The following is a 10960-nucleotide window of genomic DNA, read 5'->3' on the forward strand; positions in this document are numbered from 1 at the left end:
ATACTGACCAATACAGTAGTTTAAATTGTGTTAAATTAGACTATAAGCTGTATCGCTTCCCAGGTTATGCTTTGGTTGATTTTCATTTATCACTCTTAACACAACATACACAATCATTGCATTTCTATGTTTATTTATGATTTCTGGCATGACAGACTTCTCTTTGATGTTTTGATATTATTATTTACGAAGTATTGCGCTTTAGGATCTCAAAAAATCTCGGTGTAAAAATATTGAAGTTTTGGTAATTGTTGAAAATAAAACAAAATAAAGACTTGAGTCAAAACGAAGGACATTTCTTAAAAATGAGGACAATCCTTTTTCTAGCACATTAGCTTTCGAAATAACGACAAATCTTAGAAATACGGACAGTATTGCAACCCTGGTTATAGACAATGCTAGTACTGTAATGACTTAAGTCAATGACTTGATTTATGTGCACTGGAGTCACTGTTTTTAAATGACTTGACTTGACTTAACTCTTTTGAACAAATGACTTGGGTTGAAATAAAGTATTTCTTTAAGTATTTTTTTTTAATTAAGCTATTTGTCCGAATGTTTGCACAAAAAAACAAATCGCTTGCTATATGTTTCGTTTTTCTTATTTTTTAGTTCAGTTATTGTTCATAATCGTTTAAGTTTAAAAATTGTAATATTTAATGTTTTATTTTGATGACAAGGACATGGCTTGAAGTTGACTTTTATCATGACTTGATTGGGACTTGACTTGCGCAACTGATGACTTGGACTGGGACTTGACTTGTTATTTATTTGAAATTACTTGACTTGGACTTAAGTCAATTCAAAATGCCTTGTTTACAACACTGGGCAATAGTGTTAGTTTGTCACCTGCATAATAAATCTAGCTCAGTGGTCTCAACCTTTTTTCTTTCGCGTCCCATTTTCGTTGCACAAAAATTCTGTGGTCGAATAAACTTTAGGAAAGAACAAACTATAAAAAAGTTTTGGAACAAAAAGTAGTGGAGCATATATCAAAACAGATTATTTGTTTAACCGTACATTAGTGAGGTACTTGCTTCTGAACCGTAAATTTACTTTTTATTCACATTCCTTCTTAATTCCCACCCTCCTAATTAGGTATAGTGACACAAATGAGACTAAATATTTCAATAAATCTAGCTATTTTAAATTGGTCTGTGGCCCACCTATAAAGTTTCCATGGCCCACCAGTGAGCCATGGCCCACTGGTTGAGAACCGCTGATCTAGCTAATGTATGAAAACAAAAGCGTTATATTCATTTCTTCCCATGTGTAAGGTGTCGCTCTTTGTGGTTCACCAAGCAAGGAATGCCGCCGTTGGTCTCTGGCTGGTTGGCTATGGGTGCATTAAAAGAATTTTCGCAGCAAGTTAGCCAACCGCGAAATGCGCCCATGCAAAACTTTGAAAGTTTGGTAGCAACATCGCGCTCCCTAGTTAAGTTTTGTAGTTATCGTACAACCTTAACGCTGAATGTTACCGAAGGTCTAGTTCGCCGAAAGTCATTTTCCGTTGTTACCAAGAAAAAGTTTAACTCAACGGTAAAACAGTGCAGTTTGACCGACACGGTTTTATACTTAAACGGCAATTGCAGAAATGTAACAAGAGAATTTTCAGTCTGATTAAAGTCAAAGAAAAACAAGAGATATTTTTTTCTTACCTCCTAATAGTCGCATGTTGTACAAATGCAAATACTACTACCTTATTAAAATATAAAATAAATTTGCAATTACCTACAGTCAAACGTCGGCAATGGAATGGCTTAGTTAATTGTGCGTTGGAGTAGATTCAAAGAAAATTGCTACTTTGGTAGTTATTTTTGTTCTTTCACGTTTGGACGACTTGTTTTCGACATGCACTGTACGTAGTGATGCACGAGCGTTACGTAGTGATGCACGATTCACCCTAAAGAAGGCGGCTGTAGGTTAAGTCTGAATCCGTGCTTCCCCCAACCTTTTTTAGGTTTCGACTCAGTTTTAATGCAAGTTTTATTGTGTGACCCACAATGAGATGAGGCCACTAAATAAAACGTGCATCTTTACTCATGGCGTACGTACTGGAATTGGTAATGTGACAAAACACATTTAATTGTTACGTATTTGTGATATTGTTGGAGAAATGTTACGTAATGGTAATGTAATAATTTTTCTATTTTGTAGAAAACTGCAATATTTCGAAATGCTTCGCGACCTACCTGAAATGCTTTGCGACCAACTGGTTAAAAAGCACTGGTCTCAATGTTTGAGTAGAAAGTAAATACGAAAGGAGCTATTTTAATGATTTTTGTAAGCCTGGTAGCAATATAGTTTACATAAATTTTTCTATTTTTTTGTGGAATAAATTTTGTTATTTTGTTTAACCGGTCGTCAATTAGTATCAGCGCACTTATTTTCAAGTAAGTGTCAAATTGAGCGAATAATTTGATTTGATTGGTTTTGGATTAGCAAAAATTGCCTATTTGTCTATTTTCTTGTACATTTGAGTCGTTTGTGCATTGTTTTTTATAACTTTATTAAGCCTTTTGTTAGGACTTTTAGAAGGGGGTCATTTACAATATATTGTTAGCGCACTCCTATTCAAGTAAGTGTCAAATTGTACATTTATTTTTATTGTAGCAAAGGTATAGTATTTTTTGCATCTAAATTTTGATAAATACCAGCCATATCGAAAGGTGTGAAATGCGCATAGATATAGCAAATCGTGGAATATGAAAAGAACCACCAACATCACTGTATTCGATGTTTACATAAAGTCACAATGAAACAAGTTTAGGTGATGCCCTTGTATAGGTTTTAGCAAATTCCATTAATAACGAGATTAGCCTTTGATTTGCTGGATTTATTTTTGTTATCATTTTTAAATACCGATACAAAAACAAAACTGTAGCAAACTGGAATAGTGTCTCCCAAAAACGATTTGCAAGTAAATTTGAGAAATATAGAATCAAAACATTAGGGTCAGAATGAGCGTTGTTGGCAGAATGTAGTTGAGGACTCTACTCATCTTACGTTCGCACAATAGGAAAAGGAGGCCCCCGCAAACGTCCACCAAGCCGGACAAAAATATGTTGACGAATCTGTTTCCGCTAGGCTGTTTGTGCCATAGGCAAGAACGTAGTAAGTCATTCCCAAGGTAAACCACATTAAAGCCGTAATGGTAAACCACAGCAATAAAATGCGTTCTTTTCCGACACTGACTAGGGTTTGAATGGCAGACAAAGGTCACAGTGCTGCTGCTTTTTCCTTTTAAAGAACTCATCAGTTTTATAAGAGAGCTTTCGCTTCTTCCGCTTTGCCAAAGGAAAACAACCAATATGGAGTCTCGTCGATTAACCAGTAGTAAGGAATGTAAAGAAGCCCAATTAAACCGCTGAATCGCAGGAACCAGCACCAATTGGGAAACAGATACGTAAGCGGTGACATTTTTGCGTCGTCATTTCGGAGCCAATAACAGACGCCATCCTGTAATTCACCATGTTTACGAGTCCGCACAACGTGAAAAGAACCGCGAAGGATCAAACATCGGGCGCGAAACTCAATAAGGTAACTGTGATAAACTGGCAAGCTGTGGCTAAGAGAAACACAGGACGCCTTCCGAATCTGTCGGCGAGATATCCGCTCGGAATACTTCCGATGATCATTCCAATGAACAACAGAGAGGAAAGAAGCGGCCTTATCCACGCTCGTTCGCAGACGAGGTCGAATTCGGTGACAGCGGATACCAAGGAGCCTTCGTAAAACATCGTGTTGCAAGCAACCGTGCTTCGATTTTCTTGGGAACTGTTATAAGGTGGATCGAACTGTAAACACTTGCTTCTAAACTGCTTTCCATCGAAGGTACTTTCCCACGGTATCGCCAAGTCAAGAGCTCGCTCGTCAAATTTAACTCCACTAACGTTTTCGGATCCCACCTGGTACTGAATAGTCGAGTTTCCCTGCAGTTCAATGCCGCAGCGATGTTCAGGTGTAAAGTGCAAGATCAACATTTGCAATGTCACGAATGCGTTTGGAATTGTTGCAAGGAACAGAAGCAATGAAAGGCGCTTCTCATAGCAGGACAGCTTGGCGGATTGTTCCATGTTGTACATTACTTTTGTTGGTTTTAAAGAAAAAAACAAAAACAAAGAAAAACTTACGAATGTAAAAAAAGGAAAATAGTTAAATTTGATTAACAGGAAGCCTTGGTTGGTTTACTAGAACTCAGTCGATCTTAAAGGTTTCTCTCGGCTACAAAAGAACCCAAATAAATTTTGCAGTTACAACTTATAGGCCAGTCAATAGGTTGGAAAACGGCGTAAACATAAAACTAATTAGAACAGAAGGTATTTTTGCCAATTTATTACGTGAAAGGTGCCAACATCTACCCGAGGTAGTCCCCAGCTAAAATATCGTATAAAAAGTTAATATTCCTTATAAGCTACAAATTCACACACCAATGATAAAATAATCGGTATACGGGTAATGTACAGGTCAATTGTACCAAATCGATTAATCCAAGTTATAACGTCAATAAATGCATCAGCAACTATTATTTGCTATAGAATTACTGAAATGCGTATATACAATAGACATATGCGTATGTACAATAGCGACTATAACGTATATGCAGTAATGCAGTGTTTTCCAATATTTAAAACTGATCACCATCGTCACATAATTTTTTTGCTGCACCATACTGGCATTTTAAAACCAAGTTGGTAGTAAGTTAACAACTCTATATTACTTAGCGCTTGCTCACACCATTATTTCGTTTATTCGTATTGCAAGCATGTCGTCTTACCTACTTGAGACGTACTGCACAAGGTGACCAAAATTACAACTAAGGAACAAAGTGCTTCGTAAGACATCATATTATTTACGGGCATAACTTTCAAGCTAGGTCATGGTATTATAAAAGTTCTGCCGTTTCCGATATAATTTCTTACTGCCTAACTGATATAATTTATTCGTTTTATTGCGGAAAGTTTGGATTAACGCCGCCTATCGCTGGGGCGAAACAATTTCTGTGCTGCTTCAAATGCAGCCATATATGTGGCGATAGCGCTTTTTGGGGGCGGCCAGGTACTGACCGATAACGTTCCGACTTATCATTGTCTGTCAAATAATTTCAATAATCATTAGGATTCGCAATTCTGGATTCGTTACTCTAGATTCGAAACCTAATATTGTAGAATTCTTTTGGATTCTAGGCCTACTTTGCAGATCCCTACTCGCCAGTTTAATATTCTAGAAATATTGCTAGAAGTATTATGGGTAGTTTATCGCAGAAAAGTTCAAACCTTTGATTGGCCTAAAAACGTCAGGCCTTATAAAATATAGACTTTCACTTTCAGTACTGCAGAGAAGCTGCCACATAATAACAAAAGTAATAACTCCAGTTTTCTGTGTCTATTCGAGATTCGTACTCACTACTCAGCAAGAAGGTCGTCATAATGTGCGCTTAGTTCGCAACTATAACTATCTTCGCGAAGCTGGATTTTCCGATTTTGCGTGAATAAAACGGAATGGCCCAAAACAAAACAGAGTCGAATGAAAAAAACCTTGCCGGAGTACAAGAATGAGCTTAGCAATGACTACTGACTTCGTTAATTTAATCTGAATTACCAGATTTGACAAACTATTAAAAAGTAAGTAAGTTTATTCGTTAGACTTCGTTTAATTGTTTGTTCCTGACACGGAGAAGTAAAACACGTAAATGCAATGCTAGTTGTTTTTGTAAGCAGGGGGGCCAAGAGGGTTGAGACCCTTTCAAATGGGGCCACGAAGCATAAAAGGTTGAAAACCACTGCCCTAACCAAACAACAAACCAGCCGAACAACCGTTGAAGCTAATAGGCTTACGATCAACATATGCCGCCTGGTGGCGACCAAAGGGTCAGAGCCAATTTATCTGTTTAGGTTGAAGCACGCCCATTAGAGATTGGCGCTCCTAGAGCACGGAGCAAAATGAGCGAAAAAACTAGTTATGCACAAGTGGCAGGCGAAAGTGCAGTGAGTGCACTGAAAAGGCCTAACTGTTTAAGCTTTAGAGGCGCTATGCAGCTTAAAAGAGAAGACTTATGGAATTTAATGAAAGAGGTTGATTTTCCACTGAAAAAAATTATGGGAATTGCTGAAATGAAAGGGACGCTAGTAGACGTGACGTGTACGACCAGTGAAAATGTACTTGACCTTCATAGAAGACTACTAAATGTGTCATACATTCGTAATGTTCGTCTTTACAAGTCCGATGTGATTAATGTGGGAATTGGTTGGGTACCAATCCCACTCCCGAATGAAGCTATTGAAAGCCGGATTGAAGAACAGTTTGAAGAAGTCAAAAAAAATGACACACAGAAACGACAAAAAAGGGTGATTAACTGGAATGCGAATTGCAACAATGAACAAAGCGGATGTAGAAAAAAATCCAATACCAAGCTATGTAAGAATGAACGGTTGTGATTTTATATAACCTACCACGGACAAAAGATTACTTGCAAGTATAGTGGCGAAACTGGCCACAAACAAGCTGATTGCGCGAAGCGGAAAGCTGATTTTCCACAGCTTCACAGTAAAGCAAACCAATCAGCAATTGCGCCAGGCCAGATTACCAGCTCATCAACGCCTCTACGCTCAAAAGCGGGTGACAAAACTGCAGTGCAAACGCTCGAGAATAGAAACGAATCACTGCCCGGGGTTGATGCAATCCCCGTTGATAACCAAAACAACGCAGAATCTCCGAGCTTACAACCACAAACATCCCGAAAGCGATTCCGCACCAGTCCACCTTTTCTCCCTGACAGTAAATCAAGAAGCATGAGCGAAGTTACCGTCTCACTGGATTGCCCAAATTGTCACACGGACAGTCTTCTGGATCCCCAATGCCGTCATTTTTACTGCTGCAAATGCAAACAAGAATATAGAGTTACCAACGCATGCTGTGATGACACCGTCTTGTTTTTGGTGCACTTGGAGGAAACAGTGGCCAACTGCCCCAAGTGCCAGGCCAAAATGAGACTTATGCCCTGCTGTGCGGAAATACAACCGGAGTTCCGAATGGACGGCGATATGTTCGAGTGCATCCAATGAAAAAGGTACGCAATAACTTGTGTGTGTAACACTGTAAATGCCCTTCCAAACATTACCATGTCCAAGGAATGTGTAAATCATCTATGCAAATATAAAGTGATACACTGCAGTTGCGGGAAAAAGTCCACCGAGGTTATTGAACCGAGCCGGCCATATAATTGCAGTTGCGGGTTCCAATATGAATGGGATATCGAACTAGGAGTACAGATGCACAATTAAATGTATTATGGTAACTATTTTGGTGTCTATTTTTTGTTGTTGTATAATGAGCTTCAATATTGCATCATTTAATGTGGGGGGTATTCAAAATCCGTGCAAACGAAAGCCAATATTTAACTTTCTTAGAGAAAAAAACTTTAATACTGTCCTTTTGCAGGAAACACACTCCTCAGTAAGGGACAAAAAATTATGGGAAATGGAGTGGGGATCTAAAATATTATGGGCACATGGCTCTACTCGCAGTAAAGGAGTTTCCATTCTATTGACAAAAAATACCTCGATGTCGATTAAGGAGCTAGAAATAGTCCCCGAAGGGAGGTATCTAGTTGCCTCGTTAACGGTTGAAGGCAAAGAGTTTAAATTGTGCAACGTTTACGCCCCAAACAACGACGATCCTAAGTTTTTTGATCGACTATTTGCGAAACTGGCATCTATTGACAACTCGGAGTTAATTTTGGGGGGTGATTTTAATACGATTTTGCAGGGTAACTTAGATAAAAAACAGGGTCCCTCTCATTCTAACCGAAACTCTCGTGCCAGAGTTGTATCGCACATGCAATCCTACAAGTTAAGTGATGCGTTTCGATATTTGCACCCAGCAGCCCGCCAATACTCAAGGTTTCAGGTGAACCCCTTGACCGCGACGCGTATTGATTTCTTTTTAATATCGGAGTCATTATTAAATTACCTAAATTCCGCAAATATCACACCAGGCATTAAATCAGATCATAAAATAGTAACCCTTTCGATGACAGTCTCGAGTTATCCTCGTGGCAAAGGATACTGGAAGCTAAACACAAAGCTCTTGCTCAACAACGAATACATAAAAAACACGAGGCGCACAATACGTGATTATGTGGCCAACAATCCTAAACTTGAGGTGAATCCACACATTCGGTGGGATGCTCTTAAAGCAGTAATCCGTGGGGATTCTATTAAACACAGCGCGAAAGTAAAACGAGCAAACTACAGCCAACAGCAATATTTAGAACGGGCGATAAGACATTGAACGAGAATTAACGCTGACAAATCAACCCAACACGGTTCAAAGCGATAAGTTGGCCAAATTAAAATTGGAGTTAGATAACTTGATTGAAAGACGTACACAAGGTGCTATTATTAGAAGCAGAGCGCGCTGGGCAGAGATGGGTGAAAAAAACACAAAGTACTTTCTAAACTTAGAGAAACGCCACGTCCAACAATCAACCGCCTAAAAGTGGGTGATCAAATCCAAACAGATCCAAAGAACATTCTAAAAGAACTGGCCAATTTTATTGAAAGTCTATACAAACGATGCGATGCTAAATATACTAAGACACAAATTAACATACACTTATCGACATTAAATCTGCCGAGGCTAGACGCAATGCAGAAAGAATCGACCGAGCGCCCAATCACGCTTGAGGAAATTCTAGCGGCAATTAACACTATGCCGAGGAATAAATCCCCGTGCCTTGATGGATTGCCGGTGGAATTTTATCTGATTTTTTGTCATGAAATAAAAACCTTGTTTTACGACGCTTGGATGTATACTGAAGAAACGGGTAAATTTAGTCAAAGTCAAGCGCAAGGTGTAGTAACACTGATCCCCAAGGCACATAAAGATCCTTCGATGATAACTAATCACCGCCCCATCTCTTTGCTTAATGTGGACTATAAAATTATGTCAAAAGTTATAAACAACAGGTTAAAATCCAATATCGAGTTCCTAATCAGTGGAGACCAAAATGACTTTATGAAGGGTAGATATATTGGGGATAATCTTCGCCTGCTCTTTGATATTATCGATTCCTCCGATTTTTATAAAATTCCGGGTTCCATACTATCTTTGGACATGTACAAAGCGTTTGGCACTGTTAGTTGGGATTTTATTTACGCAGCATTAGGAAATTTTGGCTTCGGACATAACTTAATAAACTGGATAAAATGTTGTTATGCGGAACCCAAAATTTCCTAATGTAAAATAACCAACAACAACTTTTTGTCGCGCGAATTTAAAATCGAAAGAGGTGTCCGGCAAGGAGACCCATTATCTCCGACGCTTTTTTTGCTATGTATCGAATGTCTAGCAACGGCGTTGCGAAAAGACGAATTTGTAGGAATACAACTGAATAACGACGAATTTAAAGTATCTCTACATGCTGATGATACGTTAGTCTTTTTAAGAAGCGAACAGAAAGATTTCGAACGAATATTTGGTGTGCTAGATAAATTTGGAGACATGTCCGGATGTAAAATCAATATGCAAAAATCGCTTGCATTTCATGTAGGAGCCAATCGCTCTTCGACAAAAAAACCTTACTCGAGCAAAGGCCTCGAGTGGCCAGAACACTCATTTAAGTACTTAGGTGTAAAAATTCCACTAAAAAAACCCAAAGGAACTGTTTCCGCTTAACTTTGGTGAAGTTATAAATAAAATTAGTGCAGTCATAAAAATTTGGTCCGCTGGGGGGCTAACTCTGCTGGGACGAATTTGTATCCTAAAAAGCTTAGTGATTCCCACACTAATTTACAAAATTATTGTTCTTCTGGTCAACCTGACCGAAGCATGGATGCGTAAACTAAAAACTAAATTATTTCAGTTTATATGGGGGTCTAGATGGGAGAGAGTTAAGCGAACAAAAATATGCGCAAATACTGAACACGGAGGAGCAAATGTGTTGGACGTTGACGCATATATTATGTCGCTGAATATTAAATGGGTGTCAAAACTTTTTGACGACGAGTATAATGCACCGTGGAAAACGCTTGAAAACGGCGTTCTAACAGACAAAGAACTCGAATGCTGGCTGCGAGGAGACTTATCTGTCGCATCGAGGCAATGTGCTAAACTAATACCTTTACGCACTACTAGAAAGGCAATATACGACTGTAGGAAGTATATGACAATAACACAATTGCAAACACTCAAGGCCCGTCCTTTATGGTTAAACAAAAACGTCCGACGCAAGACAGAAACGTTTTATGCAAAGCCACTTATCAATGCGGGAGTTTTTGACCACAATAATGTACTAAACGACTCGGGATACTATATGACCTATGACCAACTGGCAGTTAAGTACAAATTTCACCCAAACAAAATAGATTTTAAAACCTTTATTAAAATGATCGCTGCTCTCCCACCTGAGTGTGACCACTCCACGGCAGGATCTCCACCCGATACTAAACTAGTCACCACTTTAAGGCAGGTACTTCAAGTACATAACTCATCAAAAACTTTATACAATGAGATAAAAACATACACTACTGATCGTCCCCATAAAGAACAAAGCAAGTGGAAACGGGATTTAAATCTTGTACCGAACACAACTCCTTTGGACAGGTTATATAAAAACACTTGTAAAGCCACAATTGAAACTAAACTGCGATCCTTTCAGATTAAACTAAATCTTCGTGAGATTGTGACCAATGATGCGCTATTCTCTTTTGATATAACTAAAACCAACCGGTGTGTTTTTTGCAATTTAAATGTTCAAACAATTTCTCATGTGTTTTTCTATTGCGAACATGTTGTAAAGTTTTGGGAAGAAGTCACTGCTTGAATTTCAGCAAAACTTTTTATATCCCTACAAACCATTCCAGTAACTGTTCTGTTTGGTATTGTAAATGAGGATGATTTGCTAAACTGTTTACTCATTTGTGCTCGCTTTGTGATTCATCGATGTAAATACGCCAAA

The 10960-nt window shown here is 38.5% G+C and overlaps 1 protein-coding gene and 1 pseudogene across 1 annotated transcript; one reads left to right on the plus strand and one right to left on the minus strand.

The window, feature by feature from the left end:
• Positions 1 to 3512: 3512 nt before the first annotated feature.
• LOC146159059 (solute carrier family 22 member 1-like) lies at positions 3513 to 4076 on the minus strand. Its single transcript, XM_083384845.1, has one exon. The coding sequence runs from the start codon at positions 4074 to 4076 to the stop codon at positions 3513 to 3515; it is 564 nt and encodes a 187-aa protein (XP_083240971.1).
• A 1866-nt stretch (positions 4077 to 5942) lies between these two features.
• LOC146159060 (uncharacterized) lies at positions 5943 to 7283 on the plus strand (annotated as a pseudogene).
• The last annotated feature ends 3677 nt before the right edge of the window (positions 7284 to 10960 follow it).

Source organism: Ascidiella aspersa, chromosome 3, assembly GCF_963924565.1.
Source record: "Ascidiella aspersa chromosome 3, kaAscAspe10.2, whole genome shotgun sequence".
Lineage (NCBI taxonomy): Eukaryota > Metazoa > Chordata > Ascidiacea > Phlebobranchia > Ascidiidae > Ascidiella > Ascidiella aspersa.

What these genes read in the sequence shown, in the direction of transcription:
- LOC146159059 (XM_083384845.1), bottom strand. Translation starts at nt 4,076, where the DNA reads ATGGAACAATCCGCCAAGCTGTCCTGCTATGAGAAGCGCCTTTCATTG.